The sequence below is a fragment of the Podarcis vaucheri genome, assembly GCF_965113315.1.
Source record: "Podarcis vaucheri genome assembly, chromosome: 8".
Taxonomy (NCBI): Eukaryota; Metazoa; Chordata; class Lepidosauria; order Squamata; family Lacertidae; genus Podarcis; species Podarcis vaucheri.
Window position 1 is genome coordinate 52,995,124 of NC_138766.1, and position 27,247 is coordinate 53,022,370.

Here is a 27,247-nt window from a genome sequence, read left to right on the forward strand (position 1 = left end):
AAATAATGTGACAATATTGGGGCTATATAAGCTCATGTCAGCTTTGGATTTGTTTTAGAAATACCTACTTTATCATCCCGAGAGAGCAGGATTTATAGGAATACATATTCCCCTTAATCTTTTCTAGCCTGTTGCCAACAATACTGAGCAAGAAAGGAAGGCTTTAGATGTGCATTTAATCAGTAGTGGGCCGTATGCTGATGGCAGCACTCACCTGACCTCCCAACAGCTGAGTCACTATTGCTTATCAGGAGGGGGAGGGGAAATCAGTGGTGCAAATTCAAAGGCAGAGTCAATCCTTCTGTTATACTGGTGCATTATCACTGCACCAACTGCCTCCTCCCCTCTCCTTCCCAGACAGCAGAAGCAGCTCAGCTGTCAGAAGGTCACATGAGGGTTGCTGCCCCACCACTCTGTTACTGCATTCAGTTCCACCATATACCTATATGCACAGTAGTCTTCATCACAGTACAATACACATTATAACACAGGGAGAACCCATCTGGGTTAGACCAAAGATCCATTTAGGTCTAGCATTGTGTTCTCACTGTGTGACCAACCAGATGCCTATGGGAAGCCCACAAGGAGGACATGAGTACAACAACACTCTCCCAATTTGCATTCCCCAGCAACTGATACTGCCTCAAGTACTGGAGGCAATGCACAGATGCCAGCGATTGGTCTAATAACCCTCTTTTAAAACAGTCCAGAGGATATGCCTTTGCCAACTTCAAGTAACACATTGAAAAGTATTATGCCACTGAAGAGAGAGACCTGTGTGGTTGTCATTGCTACTGCATTTTGCGGGCCATTGTTATAAATTGTGTTTTCTCTCTCTCACACAAACAATTAAGTATATGCTTGAACACCACCTGGGAAGTTACCATTGCATGTGTTCCCACAATGTGTCTGTTTTGCCACACTAGAGAAATGTATACTTCACATGGGGGGGGTGTTAATTTTAAGTTTCTTTTCATAAAGGTAAAGGTAAAGGTACCCCTGCCCGAACGGGCCAGTCTTGACAGACTCTGGGGTTTGTGCGCCCATCTCACATCTATAGGCCGGGGGCCAGCGCTGTCCGGAGACACTTCCGGGTCACGTGGCCAGCGTGACAAAGCTGCATCTGGCGAGCCAGCGCAGCACACGGAACGCCGTTTACCTTCCCGCTGGTAAGCGGTACCTATTTATCTACTTGCACCCGGGGGTGCTTTCGAACTGCTAGGTTGGCAGGCGCTGGGACCGAGCAGCGGGAGCGCACCCCGCCGCGGGGATTCGAACCACCGACCTTACGATCGGCAAGCCCTAGGCGCTGAGGCTTTTACCCACAGCGCCACCCGCGTCCCATTTTCCCACATTTCCCATTACCCACAGCGCCACCCGCGTTTCTTTTCATAGACTTCCGCAATTACTGGTATCATTCCCCATTTGCTTTCTTGGCCCAGCCAAATTCTGGAGGTTGTGCTGGGTGGGGGGTGAGCTCATCTGACTAGCAGGAGCAGGAAGCAGGTGTTCCAGTGAAGGATGCATACTTTTGATGGGAGGTAAGAAGCAATCGGTAGGGTTTGTTTCTTCAGTTCAAAGCATTATTTTATGGGTAAAAGCCACCCCAAGTGACTACATAGCATGACTCCCACTGTGTGTTTTCAAAATGGGCCAAGAAAACAATGGGAATGATTATGTGAAGACACAGCATTACTTCCAGGAGCATTGTATGAAAAAAATATGACTGCCCCCTTTCCCTCATACAATGCTCCTGAAAAGAATCTCCTCACACTAATAAATTTTGGGTTATTAGAAATGTTCTTTTTCAACTGCACTTTGTACTGCCTACCATACCAATGGGACGCGGGTGGCGCTGTGGGTAAAAGCCTCAGCGCCTAGGGCTTGCCGATCGAAAGGTCGGCGGTTCGAATCCCCGCGGCGGGGTGCGCTCCCGTCGCTCGGTCCCAGCGCCTGCCAACCTAGCAGTTCGAAAGCACCCCCGGGTGCAAGTAGATAAATAGGTACCGCTTACCAGCGGGAAGGTAAACGGCGTTCCGTGTGCTGCGCTGGCTCGCCAGATGCAGCTTTGTCACGCTGGCCACGTGACCCGGAAGTGTCTCCGGACAGCGCTGGCCCCCGGCCTATAGATGTGAGATGGGCGCACAAACCCCAGAGTCTGTCAAGACTGGCCCGTTCGGGCAGGGGTACCTTTACCTTTACCTTTACCATACCAATAATTTTTCAGAGTGACCTTAGCAGGTGAGGGTATCAGAGAAGAATAGGGTCAGTCTCTAGTAGTGTGTTCTGGTTTCAGCTGTGTATTAGCACTACTATATATCTCCTTGGTGTCCTTGTATAAATAAATTTTATGTTTAATGATGCTGTACATCATTCTGCCCTTTGTGTTATTGTAAAATAGTGATGAATAATGAATAATGTTGAATAATGAATAACAATTAATTGGAGTAAAAGTAATAAACTGAGTTCATTTTGGGGGGAAATTTAGGAACGTAACCAAAAAAACAAAAAAAAACTCCAGTTAGTTTAATTTAGGTTTCCATCATTCTAATTTCTTTTTCTTTATTAATAATTACTATCGTATTGAAGATGCAAAGTTTTTACCAGCCTTATCTACCAGAGCTATATATAGGTCACTGCTAAATTCCAGTTTAGTGGAGCAAGCTTTGCCCAAGGCCACCTCAGAGCAGAGAACCTAAAACTCCCTAATCTAGGGGCCAATAGTTTTGTGGGAAGCATGCAATTAGATCTGCCAATTTAGTTTTCTTTTCCTAAAACTGGCTGCAAGGGGGATGGTGATTTGAACTGGGCCCATAGTAGGTGTGTGAGAGGGTTAACCTTTTCTTCCAGCCACAGTTCCTAAGTGCCAATATCTTCCCCCACCCCTGAGCTATTGTTAAGACTCTGAGAGGAAAACAGCCCCCTCATACTACCCTGAGGAACACACATATGAGGAGAAAATACAGGCTGCTTCACTTGAAGAGAATACCCTCAGCACTTCTCCCTAGACTCTCCTGGCCTGAGACATACCTCTTCTGACTTCCTCAGATTTAGAGGATGAGCCCTCAATAATACCTTCATCCCATCCACAGTTTAGAAATTTTGAGCCAACTGCAGTATTGACCTTGCCAGCCTACATAAATCCTCATATGACCTCAGCTCTTGGCTCAGATAGAAACTTCCAAAGCACAGACAGCTGGGCCTACTAGAGACCTTTGTCTGCACCTAGCTTAACCTGCTTCACCTTTTTATTGCTTATGCTTCCTCTATGAGCCCCAAGCTCCATCAGAACAGGTTAATATGGAGGTAAGGGGCCTGGCTACTGACCTATGAGACCACTTCATCCACCTCTTGGATCCTTATTTGTCTACTCCAGAACTTAACCACCTGCCTGTTTTGACCTCTGCATCCTGGCAGTGTCATGTATATTTTCCATTCCACTGCTAATAGCAGTGTGAGGTGGCTTGCTTTGGAAAATCACCTTGAAGGGAAAGGGTTACTCAGACCTGTACTGAAAGCCCAATCCAAATCCCCCACTGCACTGCCGAGCAGAAGAAAAATAGCTCAGGAAATCAAAGTACACAATGTGTAGTTTGGCCCAAAGAAAGGAAGGGAGCCTATGGTCCTCCAGATATTGTTGGACCTTCAGTCCCCATCCATTCCAACCACTGTGACCAGTGGATGATGGGAGGAGCAGTCCAGCAATATCTGCAGGCCAACTGGGTGCCCTAATGCAAAGTAGTTTTCACACAAACTTTTTGAAGAGATCATAGTAGTTCTGGCACCCAAATTTTGGTTTCTTTCAGGCAAGTGACTCTTAACCTAGAAGGGACAATGTGTGCAAACTGAGCATTGTGTCACACTGCTCTTGACCTCCTTGAGAGTTCCAGTGAGCATAGATTATGTGAGGCCTCCTATAGACCTCACAAGTGCCTTATTGGGTTCTATGAGGGATATAAATGTAAGAAAATAAATAAATGATGTCAAATATGTTCTTGGTTAATTATTTTTGCATATTCCCTGTAATATGTTTCTAGCTCTATATTAATCATGGACAGCAAATTAAATGTCTGATCTATGGTGATGTATTTTTTATCAGCTAGATACCGAACAAGCTGGATTTTCTCAGGGGCAAAAAACAGCATAGGTTTGTATCAAAGTTGGCTTTATAATGAAGGAGTTTATATTAACCCGCTGTAGTAGAATATGTTGAGAAGATAAACCAGTATCATGTGATGAGCATAAAGAGGAGTTATTCAGTTAATTTAATGGAATATTCTAGGGCAGGAGTGGCTCGCTGTGTGAGGCAGAGCTGCAGCATAGCCCCCACCCCCAGCAGCAGCTCTTACTGATGTACCTGTACAACCCTGAGTCTGATGTAGCCCCATGCCTTCTGGTAAATGGCAGCAATGGTGCTGCTGAGAGGCTGTTGCTATGGCTCTGCCCCACTGGGTCAGCCACTCCTGTTCTAGGATGAAATGTTTAAAGTACAACTTAGCTCAACAAACACATAGGTAGGTGAGAAGAAGAAAGAGATTTAAAAATTGCATTAATTTAGCACTTTGTTTCCCTGCTTTGTATTGTGTTCCAACAGAATTCTGTGCAGAGCATTCGTTTTTATTAATATCAAATTATGAATCAGTAGCCACATACTATTTTTTTGACTTCTAGTCATCACTCAATTTTTTAAAAACTAGCTTTCTTCACAAGAAGTAGAAACTTGATGGTTAGATTTTCATTCAAACACAGTGCTCATTTATAAGTTAAACTTTTTAACTTTCTGAAACTATATGTCCCCCTTTTTAAAAAATGGGTTTCCTAAGTGGTCAACATGCTAGTACTGTGAGCTCTGTTGGTAAAGTCACTGCAAGAATCCATACATCACCATCCAACCTCTTTGCATCGGAAGAACAAGGTGAGATTTGGAGGCCCTTTGCAGGAAGTTGGGGGCATGAGAAGGGCTGGTGGGAGGCTGGAAGCAGCTTTTGCCATCCATGGTCTAAGCCACTGCCATCTTCATCAAGGACCCTGTTCCCCAATACAGGGTAGGAATTGTGGCAGTGGACTGGATGAAAAGTTCCAAGATTGGGAAATGGACTTGCACTCTGCTTCAATATAAGCCAGGGATTCCAGTCTGAGCTGTTGTAGTAGCCCACCAACCTTCTGGCTCAAGCAGGTTTTCATAGAATTGTGGGAAGGGACCCAAAGGATCATCTAGTCTAGCTCCCTGGAAAGCAAGGATCACAACTATAGAATTACTGACACGTGTGTTTTCCATTATCATTGGAGCTATGATCTGTAGCTCTGTCTACAGTGTTAAAGAGCAGTCTTAGAACTAATCACTATGGAGAAAAAATAATTTTTTGGTGGCTTCACCTCATTAATCTCTTCCGTGTGAGCTCTGTGAATGGAGTTTTTTAATTGCTCATTTTATTAGTTATTTAGTTGTCATGTTCGTTTGTCAGTCGCCTCCTGCAAATCTCTAGGCAACTGTCTCTAGGCAATGCACTACACGAGTATTAGACAAACATCAAAACACATCAAAACACAAAAACCACAGTTCACACTAACAATCTAGCCTACCATAGAAATAAATATCATCCCCAGGAAAAAAAATCAGTTCAGCAATTAGAAAGAGCTAAAACACCCACACATAAGCTGAATCCATCTAATTGATGTTTGTGTGGCAGAGACTAATATTAAATAAAATTTAGCGAACATTAAAATATGGTAGAAGGATGCTAAAAGGCCTCAGAGAAGAGAAACGTCACTGCCTGGCCCCTAAAAGGCATTAGAGTGGGTGCCTGGTGGAGGACCGTGAAAATTTGTGTCCCGGGCTTTTTAAACATGTCTACCCATACACTATCTGAAATCAAAGGGGCACATTGGTTGCCAGATGTGAAGTATATTGGCATTGTTTTCAGCTCTTCTACCCACTAGTCAGTTATTTGAAGAACTGTTTCAGGCAGTTTTGTATTTTGTGGAGCAATGAGAAAACATTTTAATCTAATCATTGTCTTCCCCCATTATTATTATACAAATATCATATGTTTGGGCCAGAATTGCACCTTTACTTATCCTGCTGGTTATGATGGAAACTGTCAGCAGAGAGACAAGAAGTGGTGCCCCAGTCGAAACAATGTAATGATAATATTCTAATATACCACATTCCAGACTCAGAACCACCGAATTATTACAAGGCCAGCAATCCTACCCAACCTAATTCTGTCACTGATCACTTCTTTTAAAGTGAATTTGGTTTTAATCATGCCACCACTAGGCAGTTCAAGAGATCCTATTGACTAAGTAGGAGCTTAATGACATGTGAAGTGTTGCAGCCTGCCTTGTAGCCCTGCCTGGCCAAATCAGCAACATGAGAGAATGCAAAAGTCAACACGCATTGTCTTGAGGAAAAGCCTTTTGTCTTCATGATACTTCTTTTTCAGAACTTCATACTCCCTCTCCCTGCAGCTTCACTCTGGCTTTCTTTGGTAGATGTCATGTTTTCCCCTGACCTAGTCAAATGAAATGAAAAGAACCCTGAAGGCAAGGGAGATACAGAACCTTGAGCTGCTATCATATGTGCTTTTCCTGCTACACATTGAGCAAGTACAACATTTAAAACTGGCCTTCCATGAAAGGGTATGAAATGTTGCTGCCATTATGATCAAATCTGCTTTAAAAAAAAACCCACAAAAACCCACACTTTTCCATTATCCTGAGAGTTAAATTTCTAAATGCACCTCTGTGAACTTGGCATTTCTTACTCATATGGTCCAGGGCAGATGGATGTTGACATGTTTTGAAACACACAGAAAACAGGCAGGGCAAATAGCTATATTTCAAAACATTGAGCGTTTGGAAGTAAGAGTTACCATATTTCTCATAACAATGTTAGTTTGCTTTCTAATGATGTGCTGAGAACAGAGAACACCAGTGGGACCTACAAGTAATGGTGAGAATGTATTGCCCCTACACAGGAGTGTTCTTGCTCAGGTTTGCAGCAAGCTAACTAGACCTGTCTCCAGGATAAAAGTTATAAGGGCTTCATGCAAACCATCTCTTCTGCTCCCTGTCCCCAGTTTTGTGTGTTTGCTGACCAAAGCTCAACACATTTTGGGTTTTGAAGGCCCTGAGAAGGCTGGTATCTCCATCTTGTTTCTCAGCTACTACTTCAGTTCCAGTCCTGTTGGCACTCAGCCAACTGAGTTTGTTATTAGAGGGAATGATTACCAATATTACCTGTTTGTTGTTGTTTTTTAAAGTTATTTTTAGTTATTGAATATACTGTATCAATATTCATGAACCATTAAGACCTATAATGAAAGGTAGCAGTAGTTCATGTAATGGGCAGTTTCAGTTACTTTTGGAGTATTTCTAGAGGTGTTTGTACAGCTGGCTGTTTGTCAGTGTATGTGGATTAGGATTGTCATTTGACACATCCTTCTTGATTTAGAATGGGATTTAGTGACTGCTACATTTTTATCATGTCATTTCTGTAAGCATAAGGGCAGAGTGAATGAATGCTGGTGGTTTCCTTTCTAGGTGGTCTCATAAGAACATAGCAAGAGTCCTTCTAGATCAGACCAAAGTTCTATGTAGTACAATATCCTGTTCTCATAGTGACTAGCCAGAGTCCTATGAGAAGCCTATACCAAGCAGGGCATGAGCACAACAGCACTTTCCCTTATATTCAGATGCACAGTACCTCTGGTGTTCAAGGAAGCACACAACAATCATGGCTAGTAACTTTTGACAGTCTCATCCTCCATTAATTTTCCTAACCTCATTTTAAAGGAGGCCATCACTGGCTCTTGTGGTAGCCAATTCCATGGTTTAACTACGTGCTGTGTGAAGAAGTACTTCCTTTTGTTTGTCTTGAATATTCCAATATTCAGCTTCATTGGATGACAACCTCCGCAGGGTCAAGTTGACAGAGAGGGAGAAAAACTTATCTCTATCCAATTCCTTCTCACAATGCATACGTTTAGATGCCTATGTCATTTCCTCACTTTCTCATCTTTTTTCCTAAACTAAAAAGCCCCAAGTGTTGTAACCTTTCCACATACAGGAATTGCTTAAGCACATTGATCATGTGCCCCTTTTCTGAACTGTTCCCAGCTCTACTTGGTCCAAAGAGAATAGGCCTATTTACCAGTCCCAGTTTCAGATGCAGATCAGAGTCAATCAGAATTTTGCAGTGCAGTTTCAGGTTTAAGACATGTGCACAGAAATGCTTATTTTAAAGAAAATGCATGGAATACACAAAGAATGCATGTAAAAAGCGTATCAAATGTGTAGAATTTCAGTGTGACCTTCTGTAAAAGAAAAAAAATACCTTAAAATGGGACATGATAAGACATGTGAATTTGACATAAAATAGTTTATAGTGAAATAAAAATAAATGCTGCTTTTATTACCAGCAACACAAGTAGGTCAAAGCATTATTTTCAATCCCATCTTCAAATCTTACAGAATCTGTGGAAGAGTGTGTATAATGGAAAGAACCTGCTGGGATTGTCTCTATATTATTTTGATAGAAAAGATGAATCATGAAGATGAAATTTCCTTTTTTGTAAGATGTAGATGTTTGAAAAACAAGGCAAAACATGAGGAGTCAGTTACTGAGTTGTTATACTTGGTGTGGATTAACAGCTCTCCCCCCTCCCTCTCACAAAACCATAGGTAGTTCATCTACATGAGTGCAAACAAATGCTATAAGTGCATTGCAATTATAAGTAGCCTTAGGAAAGAGCAGGCAGCAATTTTATGATATTGCCAAAGATTAGTGCTGAAATGCTGAAATGTATAGCTGAGAAATACTGCCTGCTGGAGAAATGTTTTATTAGAAGAAATGTAACAAGGGATTCACGATGCAGCTGTAAATCCATTAAGGCAAGTAGGGCTCTGCAATAACCTTTCTCCATTTCAGCTATTAGCTTCAAGGATTGCTGAACTTGGTAACTTTGCAAATGTGGTTTCGCCCAACAAAGTAACTTAACCTCCTCTTCACCACCCTGTATTCAGGTCAGAAATAAGGAGACATGACTTCGCTAAAATGAGTACAGCATCATCTATTCTGTATCAGAATTTATTTTATCTGCACCAATCTGCTACTGGAAGGCATAAACATAAAAATGTTACATCCTTGATATCCTTCTGGAGTTTTTTTCTAGATAAGATAGCTGCAAGAGCTGAAGCCAGCTGCAGTATAATTTTCTGTTCATGTTTTCTTAAGTCAAGCGGGAAACCTTTTTGGCTCTGTGAACCAGATCCTTACCAGAATTGACCTCATGGGTCCACCGAGCTGTCAGTCATGTGACATCATCATAATATCCTATGGATGACAGATGAGTGGCCCTGCCTGTTTGTCAAAATCCCTTGCTGGAGCAATGTTAAAATGAAGAGGAAGGTGCTTCAAAGACCAGTTTGGCAAACTGCTCCCTGAACCACTTCCTCTCTCCTTTAAAAGCCACTCCAAATGTGACTTCTTTGTGCAGCAATGGGGGTAAGAGGGAGTTTGCTTTCTTTCGCTATTGGCACCTTTTCCCAAGGAACAGGCACGTGCACTAAGAGCAAGCAAACCCAGTAGTTTTCATCTTCTTTTGGTTGTGTCCATCTGTTTCAATGAGAAGCAGGCATGCATACCAAATAGAGCAGGATTTAACAACCACCTGTCAGTTGTTAAGTGGGGGTTAAATCCTGCTGGGAACAGGCACCTGCAAAAGAACAGAAGCGATGTCAGCTAATTGAGAGGTTGCTGTGGTTTGCAGAAAATGACCTCACAGGCCAAATTGGACCCATTGGGTAGGCCAAGACTGGCCTTTGACCCAGAGGTTCCTCAACCCCTGTCTTAAGTCCATGTGGTCAGCAAATTTCAACATACAGTAATGTGTTCTGTCCAGTCATTCTTGCTATAATGGTCACCACAAAGGAAGCTTGCCCCTTTTCATGTCTGTATGGTTTTCAAATTTCCTCACATTTTTATAATATAGTGGTACCTCAGGTTACGAACTTAATTCGTTCTGGAGGTCTGCACTTAACCCGAAACTGTTCTTTATCTGAGGCGTGCTTTCGCTAATGGGGCCTTCCGCTGCCGGCGCACCACCAGCACGCAATTTCTGTTCTCATCCTGAGGCAAAGTTCTCAACCCAGGGTACTACTTCCAGATTAGTGGAGTTTGTAACCCGAAGTGTTTGTAACATGAAGCATTTGTAACCCGAGGTACCACTGTAGAAAAATTATTATCTGTTTAAAATAGACATCAACCCATGGTAAAAAGCCTCTTAGGGACAACTCAAATGCAGTATTTCACATTGACTGCCTGTGAAAAGGGTTTAGCAGTTCATCTTAAAACAAGAGGCACCCTGAGCAAAATGATGAAATGGTATGTTTAAAAGTTGGCACTGATACTTTCAAACAGAACCAAACATTATTCTTTGGAAGAGACAATGCTAGAAGAAAGGAGGTGCTTGAGGGCAAAATCTAAATCATACATTGTTGACAAAGATATCCCCAGTGTTCTTTGGATATATAACGGGGGGGGGGATAGTACACTGGAACATTTCAGACATTTTTGCAAATGTGTTCAGCTTACGAATGATTCTGAAGATATGTTTAATATTTTTGTTGTCTAGAATGATTGAAGACTGTGGGAAAAGAGGAACCACCATGGCAGAAAGGAGACAGCTGTTTGCAGAAATGCGTAAGTACTGTGGCATTCTTTCCCCCAGTAGATGAATTCTTTCTTGCCAAAGACCAGCAAGACAGAATGTAACTTTAGTAAATATTGCATGGATTTGTGCCTTGGGCAAATAGGCAGTTGTTCTGCAAAACAGTGGCTTTAAAGTGCTTTAAAAGTGCTTTTAGTGTGAGGCAAGTTGCAAGAATGTGTACTTAATTGACCTAATGCTGTCTTTTTGTAGTTCTGTGGATTATTTAAAAGCTGGTTTTCTACCATATCAGTTACTGCTAAGAGATCCAAGGTGAGGAGATTTGAGAGAGGGGGGAGGGAGAGGGCTTGGAGAGGAAAAGGAGTGTGAGCAATCATAAGCACTGGCTCTCATTTACAGCATCAAATGTCAAGCATATTTGGTGATCCTCTTTACTGTGGATGCCCTGTACTTTTGAGCCCTAGGCTGAAATCTTCCTAGCTTTACTAAAGTGTCTCGGTTTTCATTTTCTTAATTAGAGAATGTTAACACTGTCCTGATAAGAAATGCTTCCTGTCACTGAGGAATGACAAGCGCCAACCCCTGGATGCAACTTTAATTTCAAATAAATATGCTGAGCATTGTCATCCTAGTGTGTAAACTGTTTTGTAAACCTTGTGTTTGTTTTTGTATCAGATGTGTGAAGTTGATCAGGATTATTTCCATTTCACAAATGAGCAATTGAAGCAGAAAGATGTCAGAATATGTCAGAACCTAGCCCATATTTCCAGTGTGGAAGTCATATGCAGGTCTTTTCAAGTCAAAGCCAATAGTCTCTTCATTTTACTCACTCATATTAGGAGAAAAGTGAAGCTTTATCACTTTTTCTCCATTCAAAATGGTCTCTACCAGAGAGCGTGAGGCAACCTTGGCTATATAGTTCAATCCAGCAGGTCTTTACAGAACCATGATGTATAAAACTGGATAATACAAGTTGGATTTAGGATGATTGCAAATAAACATACATTAAAAAACTGCTTTCTAGTTAACCAAAGAAGCTCTCAAGAAGTAGAGAGCTTCAGAAGCTGAGATTCTTGATCAGCTGACTGCTAATCAAGAGGCTCTCCTCTTTTGCCAGATTAGATGCCAATATGTGGGTTGCTTTACAGAGTAAAGCTACCTTTACCTTCTAGGAACAAGGACCACAAGTAACTGAAGCTGACTGCACTATGCTTAAATAAATGTTGCAATGGGTTGGATTAGTTCTCATGTAAATTACCGTTCTCATGTAAATTACCGTAATTGTGCTATTGAATTAAATGGGACCTAACTTCAACTAAAGGGAGGCAGGTGGCGCTGTGGGTTAAACTACAGAGCCTAGGACTTGCCGATCAGAAGGTCGGCAAAGATAAAAGGGCGTTTCCGTGTGCTGCTCTGGTTTGCCAGAAGCAGCTTAGTCATGCTGGTCACGTGACCTGGAAGCTGTATGCCGGCTCCCTCGGCCAAGAAAGCGAGATGAGCGCCGCAACCCCAGAGTCGGTCACGACTGGACCTAATGGTCAGGGGTCCCTTTACCTTTACCTTTACCTTCAACTAACTTACAGCTTGAAGCACATTTAGCTGAGGGTCTGTGTAAAGCTTGGCGTAAGCTAGAGCCGTGGTTCCCCATGGACCACATGAACATTGATTATGGTTTTGGTGGACCACTTATTATTATTAATAATGATTTCTCTGCCTGTTGTAGCAGTGGTAATGCTCTGTGCTAAATGCTGTATGGGTTTTGGTTGAATTCAAATTGTAATACAAAATAAGAATTAAAAGAAGCAATAAAAATACTATTTGAAATCAATATTTAATGCGGACATGCCACCTGAGTGAACCTCATGGACCACTGGTGGATCATAGACCACAGTTTGGGAACTCCTGAGCTAGAAGAAGAGCTAGATCTACTCCTAATAGAATGTGAATGGATATGGGAAAAGGCAGCTTCCACTGTCTTTGACTTAGCAAGTTTCACACAGAGTTGGAAGAGACCCTGAGGATCATCTAGTCCAATGCCCTGCAATGCCGGAATATGCAGCTGTCTCGTACAGGGATCAAACCTGTAACTTTGGTGTTATCAGCACCATGCTCTAAACCAACTGAGCTACCCAGGCTCTGCTAGAACACTGCTGCTTGAACCCTGACCAGTTGGGACTAACTCTGTTTCAGCAGAATGAGCTTAACTGAGTTTTAAGATGTGATGCAGAAGTTACTGGTGAAGATAGTCCATGATGGCTGATCTTTCATTTCTGCAAAGAGGACACTCTTCAATTTGCCAACAATAGTCTCTTACGTTTTACACATCACTGTTCCCCATTTGACGTACAAAGACAAGATTGTAATTGGCACGAAGGTCAAAGGCCATGAGGGGTTCTAATAAACAGCACACCTTCCATTGAGCTGGCACCTAATTAATAATAATAGGAGAGACAGATGTTTCCTGATACATACGTTGAAAAGTGAATGTATCCACTCTAAGTTGCTGCTGGCTTATGCTATCTATTAGAAATACAGTTCTGCTGAACACAAAACAGCAGCCAGCTCTTACAGTGTATTACTGTATTTTGTCTACAAACTGTTAATCATCATGGCACATGAAACCATTTTTTCTTTTTTAAAAAATTACATTGTTGCTTATTCATCTGATAACTTGCTTTTTGTTGTTCTTCAGCATCCAGATCGGAAGTCTTTCATTTGTAGGAAAAAATGTTGAGCGGTAGCCAAAATACAAATAACAATGATAACAAAACTACATTCATCTGGGACAGAAGCAAAAATCACAATCCTTTTTGTTTCTGGATGTATGCCAACAAAAGCTGCTTTTTTTACCATGGGTTTCTCATTCAGTAATACAATTCAGTGATAAGCAAACAGAATCATTAGGCAGAATCGGGTATCTGGCTGACAGATAAAGAGCAGAAGAGTTTGCTTGATGAAGCCAAAGGCCCATATGGTCCAGGATCCTGTCTCACAGTGGCCAGCCAGATGCCTGTGGGAAACCCACAAGCAGGACCTGAGGACAACAGCACTCTGCCTACCTGTGATTCGCACCAACTGATATTCGGAGGTATACTGACTCTTGACAGTGGAGGTGGAACATGGCCATCATGGCTAGTGTCTGTCAATAGCCTTGTCTCCCAAGAATTTGTCTAATCCTCTTTTAAAGCCATCCAAGTTGGTGGTCAACACCATGAGAGCAAGTTCCATAGTTTAACCATGTGCTGCATGAAGAAATACTTTCTTTTATCTGTCCTGAATCTTCCAACATTCATCTTCAGTAGATGTCTACTAGTTCTGGTGTTACGAGAGTGTGAGAAAGACGTTTTTCTATTCATTTTCTCCATACCGTGGAGAACTTCCATCGTGTCACTTCTTACTCGCCTTTCCTCTAAACTAAAATGTCCCAAACACTGCGACCTTTCTTCACAGGGGAGTTGCTCCTGTGATGGAGGGACACTCAAGAGAAGCTTCTACCACCCACTTTCTTGCTGCCGGTGGGTCATACTCTGTGGTAGTTGCGGCTACTACCCTCCTCCCACTTACTCTTGCAGCCCAGATGGGAGAGGAATGGATATATGACTCTTGATAGGAATAGGAATGTTTCTTTTTTTATATAAAAAAAAGAGGAAGGAGGAAAGTAAATTTGAGTATTGCGCTGTGTTTGTCACTTGAGCTGAGGGACCACTAGAAGGGGTCTTCCAAGCAAAGTCTTAGTCCACCAAGGATAAACCATCTTGTGGACAAATGAAAAACTTTGAGGATGAGACGGTAAATAGTTCAAGGGAACTTCTGGCAGGGACAGATGGCATCCAAGCAGCCAATTGGTAAAAGGATCTAGTTGAGAATGCTTGACAGATGGAGAAGAGAAAGGAGAAAAGTAAGCAAAAGTGTAGTGAGCAGAACTGAGAGAGGGGAGAAATAATGGTGCTTCTTTCTTTCTTTTTCCTGACGTGGAAGCCTGATATTTCATGGCCGGACATATTTGCTTCCTGGGCTATAATCATAAAGCCAAAATAGAGGGGGCTTTTTCATTTTACCAATAATATTTACTTTTTAGATCCTTTGATAAGTCTTTCAATTACTTATTGACACACAAACAGAACTTTCCCCTTGATTTGTCTCCAGTCTCTTGTTATGATCTGTTCCCTGAAGTATCGTGATGTGCATATGCTGTGATCTTTTTCTCAGGAGAGTATCAATCAATCAGAACTTGTTAAATGTCATTAGTGCATTCAGAATTTGTCCTGTCTTTTTTAGTTTTACAAAAGTTTTCTTGGAAAGGCTTCTTCCAAGGCCTTTGTGTTTTTGTAGGGTCATGCAAATCAGCTAAATATAACGCTTCCCAGCTTCATTCAGCTCGACTTTGCATATTTCCCCCACAGCTGCAATTGCTCAAACTGGCTGTCCAAAGTCTCCTCTCTCACATGCATATGCAAAGCAGCTTTATAAACAGCAACACTTTAAAAACCACTAAATTTGGCTTAATGAAAAGGTAGCAGAGGCCTACCTTTTGACTTTTAATTATCCAAATGGTTCCAGAAAGGTTGTTGCATGACCCTCCTTCCCATTTGCCCCATAATTTTTTAATTTTGTACTCCTACCTCCTCGTACAAATCTTACACCTAAATATATGGTTTGCAGCTAAAATAGATTAGTAGTTTGCATGTCTGATATCTTATTCTGAACTGATTCTCATCAGTTGTGGGTATTTGTTGTAAACTTCATAGTTAAAATATTAAAATTACACAGTGTTGTCCTAGAATTGGAGCACAGCCATTTTGTTTTTTAGCCTGTGGTTAGATCAGATTGTGTGTTTTTTTCTGAATGACAGATACAGAAGGTTTATTCTTTATCCACTGCTAAACTATTTTTAACACTGCATTCTTCCCATTCTCTCTAGTTAGAAAAGACAGCCTTGAAAATGCTGAAGGGAACATTTCTTTGTTTTCTCTCTTTTGTCTGTGAGGTACATGCACAAATTGCAACTATCATAGCATATGCATAATTTTCTGCCACTAGGGGCTCAAGATCTGGATCGCATCCGTTTATCCACCTACAGAACAGCATGCAAGCTTAGATTTGTACAGAAGAAATGCAACTGTAAGTATGCCACTGGTTAATTCGAATTACCATCATTAATCTTATCTTCCACTTTAGAGTTGTGTTTGTTCCCCAGTTGAAATGCAAATAGGAATTTATTTTAATACGCAAGATGCTAATAAGAACACCTGGTTCTCCAGAAGAGCATGTTATTACACTACTGCTAATTATACTTTAAAGTTTAAATGTGTGCATGTGGATGAGGGTAAGAGAGAGTGGGTGGAGCTTTTTAAGCACATCTACTTTTCCGTTATCAAAATGATGAGATGAACTATAAAATAAATAAAATCTCCCCCCCTTTTTTTTGTTTCTTTTCAACACGATTAGATTTGTTCATCTTACGTCTAAGATTACCTTGTGCAGCTGGGTGGAACTTATTTTAAGCATCTACAGTCCCAATAGATACTAATTTTTGCCTTCAGAATTTTCATTATTAGAATGGACAGCAAATTTTAAGTGGTAAATAGGTCATTATAACAAGCCATTCTTAAGAATGCTTTGTTGTTTAGTCGTTTAGTCGTGTCCGACTCTTCGTGACCCCATGGACCAGAGCACGCCAGGCACTTCTGTCCTCCACTGCCTCCCGCAGTTTGATCAAACTCATGCTAGTAGCTTCAAGAACACCATCCAACCATCTCATTCTCTGTCGTCCCCTTCTCCTTGTGCCCTCCATCTTTCCCAACATCAGGGTCTTTTCCAGGGAGTCCTCTCTTCTCATGAGGTGGCCAAAGTATTGGAGCCTCAGCTTCACGATCTGTCCTTCCAGTGAGCACTCAGGGCTGATTTCCTTCAGAATGGAGAGGTTTGATCTTCTTGCAGTCCATGGGACTCTCAAGAGTCTCCTCCAGCACCATAATTCAAAAGCATCAATTCTTCGGCGATCAGCCTTCTTTATGGTCCAGCTCTCACTTCCATACATCACTACTGGGAAAACCATGGCTTTTACTATACGGACCTTTGTTGGCAAGGTGATGTCTCTGCTTTTTAAGATGTTGTCTAGGTTTGCCATCGCCTTTCTCCCAAGGAGCAGGCGTCTTTTAATTTCGTGACTGCTGTCACCATCTGCACTGATCATGGAGCCCAAGAAAGTAAAATCTCTCACTGCCTCCATTTCTTCCCCATCTATTTGCCAGGAGGTGATGGGCCCAGTGGCCATGATCTTCGTTTTTTTGATGTTGAGCTTCAGACCATATTTTGCGCTCTCCTCTTTCACCCTCATTAAAAGGTTCTTTAATTCCTCTTCACTTTCTGCCATCAAGGTTGTGTCATCTGCATATCTGAGGTTGTTGATATTTCTTCCGGCAATCTTAATTCCGGCTTGGGATTCATCCAGCCCAGCCTTTCGCATGATGAATTCTGCATATAAGTTAAATAAGCAGGGAGACAATATACAGCCTTGCCGTACTCCTTTCCCAATTTGGAACCAATCAGTTGTTCCATATCCAGTTCTAACTGTAGCTTCTTGTCCCACATAGAGATTTCGCAGGAGACAGATGAGGTGATCAGGCACTCCCATTTCTTTAAGAACTTGCCATAGTTTGCTGTGGTCAACACAGTCAAAGGCTTTTGCATAGTCAATGAAGCAGAAGTAGATGTCTTTCTGGAACTCTCTGGCTTTCTCCATAATCCAGCGCATGTTTGCAATTTGGTCTCTGGTTCCTCTGCCTCTTCTAAATCCAGCTTGCACTTCTGGGAGTTCTCGGTCCACATACTGCTTGAGCCTTCCTTGTAGAATTTTAAGCATAACCTTGCTAGCATGTGAAATGAGTGAAATTGTGCGGTAGTTGGAGCATTCTTTGGCACTGCCTTTCTTTGGGATTGGAATGTAGACTGATCTTCTCCAATCCTCTGGCCACTGCTGAGTTTTCCAAACTTGCTGGCATATTGAGTGTAGCACCTTAACAGCATCATCTTTTAAAATTTTAAACAGTTCAGCTGGAATACCATCACTTCCACTGGCCTTGTTATTTGCAGTGCTTTCTAAGGCCCATTTGACTTCACTCTCCAGGATGTCTGGCTCAAGGTCAGCAACCACACTACCTGGGGTGTATGAGACATCCATATCTTTCTGGTATAATTCCTCTGTGTATTCTTGCCACCTCTTCTTGATGTCTTCTGCTTCAGTTAGATCTTTACCACTTTTGTCCTTTATTATGGTAATCTTTGTACGAAATGTTCCTTTCATATTTCCAATTTTCTTGAACAGATCTCTGGTTCTTCCCATTCTGTTGCTTTCCTCTATTTCTTTGCATTGCTCGTTTAAGAAGGCCTTCTTGTCTCTCCTTGCTGTTCTTTGGAAATCTGCATTCAATTTCCTGTATCTTTCACTCTCTCCCTCGCATTTTGCTTGCCTTCTCTCCTCCGCTATTTGTAAGGCCTCGTTGGACAGCCACTTTGCTTTCTTGCATTTCTTTTTCATTGGGATGGTTTTAGTTGCTGCCTCCTGTATAATGTTGCGAGCCTCCATCCATAGTTCTTCAGGCACTCTGTCCAGCAAATCTAAATCCTTAAACCTGTTCCTCACTTCCACTGTGTATTCATAAGGGATTTGGTTTAGATTGTATCTTACCTGTCCAGTGGTTTTTCCTACTTTCTTCAGTTTAAGCTTGAATTTTGCTATAAGGAGCTGATGATCTGAGCCACAGTCAGCTCCAGGTCTTGTTTTTGCTGACTGTATAGAGCTTCTCCATCTTTGGCTGCAGAGAATATAATCAATCTGATTTCGATGTTGCCCATCTGGGGATGTCCATGTGTAGAGTCGTCTCTTGTGTTGTTGGAAAAGCGTGTTTGTGATGACTAGCTTGTTCTCTTGACAGAACTCTATTAGCCTTTGCCCTGCTTCGTTTTGATCTCCAAGGCCAAACTTGCCAGTTGTTCCTTTTATCTCTTGATTCCCTACTTTAGCATTCCAATCCCCTATAATGAGCAGAACATCCTTCTTTGGTTTAAGAATGCTACATCCTCCTTATATCATTATTTACAGCTTTTATATAATATTTTGCATATTATAGGACCAAAACAGCTCCTGAAATAATTAACATGGCGTTGATGGCATCTGATTATTTTTGTGTATGTATGGTGAGAGCCAGTGTGGTGTAGTGGTTAGCGTGCTGGATTAGGACTTGGAACGCCCAGGGTTCAAATCCCCATTCAGCCATGAAGCTCACTGGGTGACCTGGGCCAGTTACTGTCTCTCAATCTAACCTCCCTCACAGGGTTGTTGTGGGGATTAAATGAGGAGGGGGGAACCATGTGTGCCACCTTGAGTTTGTTGGGTGGAAAGATGGGATATAAATGTAATTAATACATAAAATAAATTATGGCCACTATGCAGATCTGAAGGATGTGTCTCTGGGATTTGCTAGAGGGAAAGCTCCAAATGGAATATGAGAAGTTCCTAATAAGTAAGATTCCCTGCACTGCATACCCTGTACTTAATATTGGCATATAGCTGAATCCGGTGGTATTCTGCATGCCTGCTTGCCTTATTTAAAAGAACAAAACAGAACTTATCTTTTTAGGTATTATTGGAAGATACAAAAAAGGGTGAAGCCAGCCAGCCTGCTTGCTTCATCAGAGCTGCTGAACTCAGTAAACTCCTTTGCTGTTGTCCTATACAGTGGTACCTCGGGTTACATACGCTTCAGGTTGCAGACTCCTCTAACCCAGAAATAGTACCTTGGGTTAAGAACTTTGCTTCAGGATGAGAACAGAAATCGTGCTCCGGTGGCATGGCAGCAGCAGGAGGCCCCATTAGCTAAAGTGGTGCTTCAGGTTAAGAACAGTTTCAGGTTAAGAACAGACCTCCGGAATGAATTAAGTACTTAACCCGAGATACCACTGTACATGAGTGTAGCTGTACTGATCTGTTGTGTATTGGTTTAAGTAAATAGAACTACAACAATAGCTGATAGGAGGCAAATGGGGCAAGTCTGTCCTGCGATGTGTATCCATTTCCGTTCTAACAGGCTGCACGTGTATATCCAGCATCTAGGGTGGTTGTGTAATGGACAAAATGCCTTTATTAGTGAGTTGTTGCCAGTCAAGTACCTTCTGCCTTTCTCCAGACATGTCTCTGCCACATCTGTTGCTTTATACTGATGTAGTTACACTATATCCAATGATCATTCACAATAGTAATTAAACACTAGCTCAGTGCCCTGGTCTGCGTTGCCTCATCAGTAAATGCCACAATTTGCAATGTTGCTGTGTGGTCTGTGTTCTGGATTTTACAAGCTCATTTGCCAGTGAAAGAACTCATATCAATAATTATATAGAGAGTCCTATGCCCTGATTATGTACCTATTTTTTTGTAATGGGCTTTACATTTTCAGGCCTTGACACAGGACTGCAGCCCAAGTACTAACATATTCAGCTGTACTCCATTGCTTCAAAGCAATTTGAGGATTTTTTATTCTCAGCAGGCAGCTAAAACACACACCGCTCCTTAGCTACTTCCTTTTACTAGACTATAACCACTTTAATAAATCCAGGTTCACCCACAACTTGTACTCCATACATATCGCCAAGATTCTAGAAGAGTATTCTCAGCACACTGCTGACAAATGCACAAAAGTTATCTGTCATAGGCTTTGGTGATGGGTGGCTTTAAAAGAGCTTTTGACTGTTCATGAACACCTAGTAATTTCAGTGTGTGTGTGTGTGTGTGTGTGTGTGTGTGTGTGTGTGAAATATCACATTGCCTTACATTTTTCAGAAGGTAAATTTAAAATTCTTTGGTTTTCCAAAAGCAGTTTATATGCTTCCTTATCAATTAGACTTAGCAAGCCAAGTTGTCCAGCCACAAAAACAACAGCAAATTTGAATTCCTCACACCCAAAAACATATTTTAAAGACCGCTCATTCAAGAAATCTGCAAAAATTAAGTTTCACCCCCTAAAATGACACACACCTTACTGGTTCAGTGTTATGTCTGAACCAGGGATCGTGGTTTGTTTTGCTCAGACAAACCAAAGCTAATAAGCCTTGACTTGACAACATCATTTGCTGTGAGCAAAACAAACCATAATGTCCAGTTGAAATGTACCACTAGGTCAATTATCAAATGCCACTATGCCGTGGTTAGTTGCTCCTGCACATCCAAGGAGATGAGCGAAGTGAGAGCCAATGTCAGCTAATACATTGGTATAAATATAACATATATGGTTAACCTTTGGCCCTCCAGGTGTTGCTGAACTACAACCTACAATCTCTGCCCATTGGCCATACTTGTTGAGGCTCATGGGAATTGTAGTTCAGCAAGATCTGGAGTGCCAAACTTCCCAACATGTGAAATATAACAGATCTAGGAAATACACAATCATCACAATATAATTTTACTGCAGTATTTGAGCTTGGTCATGCAGCTTAGGTTTAATGGATAGGTAGTTGAAGCAAGCAGTAGATGCCATTCATGGTTATGGAAACACATGTCAAAACGTCAGTAGAGAACAGTTAGGGTTTAATAATAATAATAATAATAATAATAATAATAATAATAATAATATCTTTATTGTCATTGCCCCCTTCGGGGACAACGAAATTACTTGACTGCTCCATAAAAACACTAATTAAACAATACAGTATAATACAGCAAGGGAGATTAGATGACTTTCAAAGTCCGGGCTTCCCATTCAGGGCCGAGATCGCTCTGGAGAAGAAGCTGTTCTTAAGACGGCTCGTTCTTGTCTTCATCGTCCTGTATCTCCGTCCTGACAGCAAGAGCTCGAAGAGACAGTGACCAGGATGTGATGGATCTTTTACTATGTCCAGTGCCTTCCTATGGCACCTTGTGGCATAAATCTGCTGTAAGGTGGAGAGTGGGCAGCCAACAATGCTCTCTGCTGCCTTAACAACCCTGTACAACCCCATCCTGTCCTGGGTAGTACCTGGGTTTAGGTGCTAAGATAGCAGGATCATGAACAACAGAACTGAGTCGAAAATGGGAAGTGTCAGCTTCTATAGCCTGAAACACTGTATGAGCACCAGAAATCTGGATTTCCAGAACACCTTCTTCCTCAGCATAAAATGTTTCATTTGCTGAAAACTATGGCTTTTCGTATTTTATTACTTGTAGCAGTTATTAGGATGATGAAATCTCAAGCACACATATGATCTCTCTGTGGACCACAGCAGCGGAAGCAGAGCCTAACAACATACCATAATCAAAACTCCATTATACAATTAAACAGTACTGTACGGCTGGAAAACAACCGCCATCCTTGGTGGGCCTTACTCATTGTGCCGCATGGTTATTCTCCAGTGCTGGCTGTTGAAAAAGCAAGGCTGCTGATTTCCCTAGATCAGAATAAACAGTTGGCAGTTGAAAACCTTGGATTTAAAGCCAGGCTGATGATTCTAATATGGGGTTTAATTAGAGCTGACAAACCGGGAGTTCATATCCCTGATGGTTTTTAATTTGGCACCTTGGGGGTTTCAGTGTTGTTTTTCTCCTCTGTTCACTTTTGAATGAAATACTTTTTGCTGTGTCTCATCAGGAGAACAATACAGCTGTTTTCATGGGGAATGGCGTAGTGTGATGACCGCGGAGGCGACCTTGTTAACTTCCACGCCTTCCCCAACTCTAATCCTTCTCTTCCTCATACTCTTCTGCTCAGTTCAAATAGTAGCTAGGCCTCAGAGGCATGTAGGCTAGTCAGCTTCAATTTCTTACATACCTCGGGGCCTCTTTCTCTTCTGCCTGTCACTTTATGTTAGCCTTGTGTCCCACCCTGTCTAATGAACAATAATTCACATCTGTAAATTAAATGCAAGTGCTATTAAAGATGTACTCACTTCAGATATTTTTAAACACATCGTGCTCTGGGCCAGCCTCACATCAGTGGCTATTATATCATCAAGCCAGCAGCAAAAGAACTAGAATCAGAGTGTTAGACTAGGATGCAAAAATGAAGTTCCAATATGGATTTGCAGCCCATGCTTTTTAAACCAGTTTCCTAGGTGCGGTTCAATCCTATGCAGTTCTGAAGCAAATAACATTTACGTCACTTGCACTCAGCTCACGATAGGACAGGATCCTTGTTCTCCAATTTACCTGCATTCCTTGCAAAATCAGTGCTTTGGCTTTTGTTGCTAAAGGGATGCAGTCAAAATAAATGAGCATAAATCCAAGGTGATGGGGGCTAAGCTGTGTGGCAGGTGGTGAGGATTTGTGGCATTCCTGTTCTAAGTTCCACCATACTTTAAAACTTATAATCTAGCTTCACCCTTACAGTATAATGACATAAGTAGTAATTTATTTTAACTTGGACCAGAGGGTAATGCCATCCTGTTCTCTGATTACCTATTTCTTTCATTTATTTACTATGCCTCTGTTTTTGTGACCATCAAATAATCTCATTTTCCTCTCTTCCCTGAAAATGTCTTTGCTTTGGATTTGCAAATCATCTTCACATTGTGTAAGATTAAAAATATCTATTTAAGATCCCCAGACTCTTACTCCACCTAGGGGTTCAGGGAACATCATCTAAAATGGCTGTTGCCGTGTTCCAACAGAGTATAAACTTATATATAAATTTCAGTGTGCATAATATTTTACCCAAATCCCATTTATTTCTTGCTTTTCTAATTTATATTATTTCCATTTATTGCTGATAGCCCAAGATATTTTTGTGTTAACCGAAACTGTTCCTCTATTCTATTGCTTCCTGCTGTCATCCAGTGCATTTGATGATGCAGCATACAATTTTGCTGAGGTGCTACCGAGGCAATAAACACTGGATTCTAGTATTAGTCAGGGAACGGAGATGGATAGGTGAAGTATCAGTAGAGAATGATGCAGTGTAACTCTAAACATATTTATTTGGAAGTAAGTATCTTTAAAGACGCAGGTGGCACTGTGGGTTAAACCACAGAGCCTAGGACAGGGGTCTGCAACCTTTAAGACAAAAAGAGCCACTTGGACCCGTTTCCGAAGAAAAAAACAACAACTGGGAGCCGCAAAACCATTGCGACATTTAAAACAAATATATCTCAGGAGCCACGATCTGACAGCGGGCGGGAAGGTGACGTCAGGACGGTGCGTGACTAACGCACGCACCGCCCCCATGCGACGTCACAGCTGGTACAGCGCCTGCCACAGTGAGGAGTGTCGGGGCACACAATGCGCCTCCTCCCCTCGCTAGTATCCGCCCCGGAGCCGCAGCAAAGATGTAAAAGAGCCACATGCGGCTCCGGAGCCGCAGGTTGCAGACCCCTGGCCTAGGACTAGCTGATCAGAAGGTCGGCGGTTCGAATCCCCGTGACGGGATGAGCTCCTGTTGCTCAGTCCCTGCTCCTTCCAACCTAGCAGTAAGAAAGCAAATCAGAGTGCAAGTAGATAAATAGGTACCGCTCCGGCGGGAAGGTAAACAGCGTTTCCATGCGCTGCTCTGGTTCGCCAGAAGCGGCTTAGTCATGCTGGCCACATGACCCAGAAGCTGTACGCCAGCTCCCTTGGCCAAGAAAGCGAGATGAGCGCCGCAACCCCAGAGTCGGTCACGACTGGACCTAATGGTCAGGGGTCCTTTTACCTTTACCTTATCTTTAAAGTCAGTTGGACTTCTTGGAAAACATGGTTAGCATTGAACTGTTAGGGACTCACAGCTTTACAAGCATTATTTGACTACCATATAATCTGCAGCCGAGTTTACATTTATTCTAGTTACTTCAATATATTCCTTTAAATCACATACATTTTCCGAATGTGGGTTGGCTAGGTTTGCCAGATAAAATTAATTATGTTATTGATAATGTACTGTAACAGTAATTAAGTGGTATATATGCAGCTGAACATAATGATGTATACAACCCAAAATGGACAGGTGTCAATTGCAAAAAGACTGACCCTACCCAACAAGATGTAGCCCAGTGGAACAGTGTGATTTAGTGTATTGAGTTGGTTTAGTAGCAAACAAAACATCAACCAAATTCCCCAGTAACCTTGAAGTTTACTGCTTCTTCAGACACTAATGCTGGTTACTTTTCAGAATGCAGTTTTACTGGTTGGGTTACAGAAACTTAATGTCTGGTTAACTCAAGTTCAGAATGGCACTTCTCTTCTTTCCTTTCTGCTTGGTCAGTTAGTGTCTTGGTTCTATTATTCATGTCTTTCCTATATATTAATAGTAGATAGGTAGTGGTGTTGGTCTGCCATAGTCAAAATAAAAAAAATTCCTTCCAGTAGCACCTTAAAGACCAACTAAAGAAAGAACTAACTTAGTTGGTCTTTAAGGTGCTACTGGAAGGATTTTTTTTTTATTTTGACTATATATTAATGTTTCACTTTTTGTATCATTACGCTGTTCAGAACTCATACATTATCTTTGTAATCATCACAATTTTGTAAGGCAGGCTAGTATTATTATTCCCATATTACAGAAGTAGGGTTAAGGGCAGTGAGCAAAGCCTAAGGGCACCTAGCAAGTCCTAGCAAGTTTATGAGTGAGAGGAGATTTTAACTGTGGGCAGCTCATTTCACAGTTCAGCCTTTACTAGCTAGGACTGTTGTGTGCCTGACTCAGTAACACTGTAAATTAGAAATGGGGTGAAATCATGACCAGCATTTGACAGGTCAGTTGCCATAATAACAATTCTCAATAAAGCATTTTTTTCTTCTTTCACCTCCATAATTTCTTATTTAGTCATGCTGAGAAAATGAGAAAGCTAACTCTGTAACCAGTCTACACAGACATTGGTGCAAATACAAATATATTTTTCCCCCTTTGAAACAGCAGATTTCTTAAGGGAACAGCAGAAATCCATACGTCTTGGTTTTTGTTAATTTGATGCAATACGAATATATGGTTAATATGTAAGAGCACATATATGTGGCACTCACTAAAATATGCACACTGCCATCTAGTGGCTAGTAATGTAGCTTTCTCTAATCTGTATTACCTCATCCTCAGGAAGTGGTATAGAACTCAATAGCTGAGGCAGGCTCTTGACAAAATGCAAGTGTTTCCTCTTTCATATGAAATCTCAAGCTGCTACTGGTTAAATACTGCTTGACCTTTCAGTATTTCCCAAGCAAGGCTTGCTAATTTTATTCAGTGTTGTTGCTTTAATATACTTCCCATCAATTTATTTTGGACAGAAGTTAGGGAAACAGGTCTGTAAATTCCTGGATTGTCTGAGATCCCTTTAAACAATGGTAGTCTACTAATTCTCTAACATGGATGCCAGTCCTAGCAAGCTTATATGTTTTAAACAAAAACTATTTTGAGCTCTTAGAAATGTTGAGTGAAAGCCATCTGGTCCTAATGACTAACTACAGTAGTTGTTTTAGTTTGTGAATGAACACTACACATGTATTCCTTGCCAGCTGTATTAGACAGCTATTCAGCTGCACTCACTGAAAAGCTGGTTCATGTGTGGCTGTCTCTCACACACCTTTGTCTGAAGTCTGGAGACAAATTGGGCCATTATTAAATTTAAGCCAATCTCGGCTGAGCCACTGGAAGCCAACTGTGGGTATGGGAGTTGTAATGGAAGACCCATTGCAACTTTTCTTAGGAAGAAGAAAAACATGCTTGCTTGTTATTCACTGACCCATCTTGTGAAGCAAAGAATAATACAAGGAATTCGCTTGACTTCCCAGCTTCATTCTGCAAGTCTTATAAGGTGCTTTGTGAGGGCTTGGCACAAAGAAATTAAATGCTTTTCTTGTGTACCCAGTTTTCAACCTCGTCTCTTAATGGTCCTACTGCTTCTCTGGCTGGTTTCTATCTTCTGGAGTATTTAAATAACAGTGTGTAGTTTCTATAGCTTCCTTGAGTGCCCTAAATATGTTATCCTTCAGAGGTATGTGTGCACACCACAACACAAAGGGCCTACCCTAATGTTAAGTAGGATAGGATGACAGCCTCAGATGGCTGGTGATGAGTGTGGAGCAGGGAATCCTGGCAAATGGCTGAAGGAAAGAGCTACAGGAGGAGGCCAAGGGGCCTGCCCTGTGCCCCATAAGCTAGCCTGATGCTCTCAGGTGTAGTGGGAGGGTGTTGTCAGTGGCAAGTCTGGTTGGATTCTGTACAAGGAATTGCCGGTGGGTGCTATCTTTTCCTCAGGTAGAAAACATCTCTTGATGCAGCCCTGGATACAAATAGATATGTCCTTGGCATTTGTACAGCACTAATCTACATTCCTGAACAGGTGGTTTTAAACCAAAAAGTAATTTCCTGTTCATTCACAAGAGCAGCTGAAGTACACACATCCAAGATTCCTCTGGCTGCACATGTGCTTCAAGCTGAGAGGAGGCTCACATAGCTTTGTAGAGTTCTAGCCAAAATGCTTTAATAATTCTTCTCTCCTTCATCCTGCTCACAACACCCTCGTTAAAGCCATTTAGGGAGCTTTGTGGCTTAGGACTGATTTTAGTGTGGGATGAGATCAAAATTCTCAGAATTTTGTCTCAAAATAGGAGCTGGGGCAAGGTTTCATGAAAGCCCCCCCCC

At 41.7% G+C, this 27,247-nt stretch overlaps 1 protein-coding gene and 1 long non-coding RNA gene across 25 annotated transcripts in view; one reads left to right on the plus strand and one right to left on the minus strand.

Annotated features, from left to right (window-relative positions):
* Window positions 1–27,247, plus strand: part of DTNA (dystrobrevin alpha) — a 199,308-nt gene that overhangs the window by 98,101 nt on the left and 73,960 nt on the right. For 23 of the 24 annotated variants that reach the window (XM_082234780.1, XM_082234769.1, XM_082234787.1 and 20 more), the window contains 2 exons: window positions 10,638–10,705; window positions 15,714–15,794. In XM_082234780.1, coding sequence (XP_082090906.1) covers window positions 10,638–10,705; window positions 15,714–15,794 — 149 coding nt within the window. Of the gene's footprint in view, window positions 1–4,099; window positions 4,148–10,637; window positions 10,706–15,713; window positions 15,795–27,247 lie in introns of all 24 variants that reach the window. The other variant, XM_082234776.1, reaches the window with a different exon arrangement.
* LOC309539080 overlaps window positions 16,936–27,247 on the minus strand; it is a 204,004-nt gene continuing 193,692 nt past the window's right edge. The window contains exon 3 of the long non-coding RNA XR_014222672.1: window positions 16,936–17,100. This is a non-coding gene — a long non-coding RNA (uncharacterized lncRNA). The remainder of the gene's footprint in view (window positions 17,101–27,247) is intronic.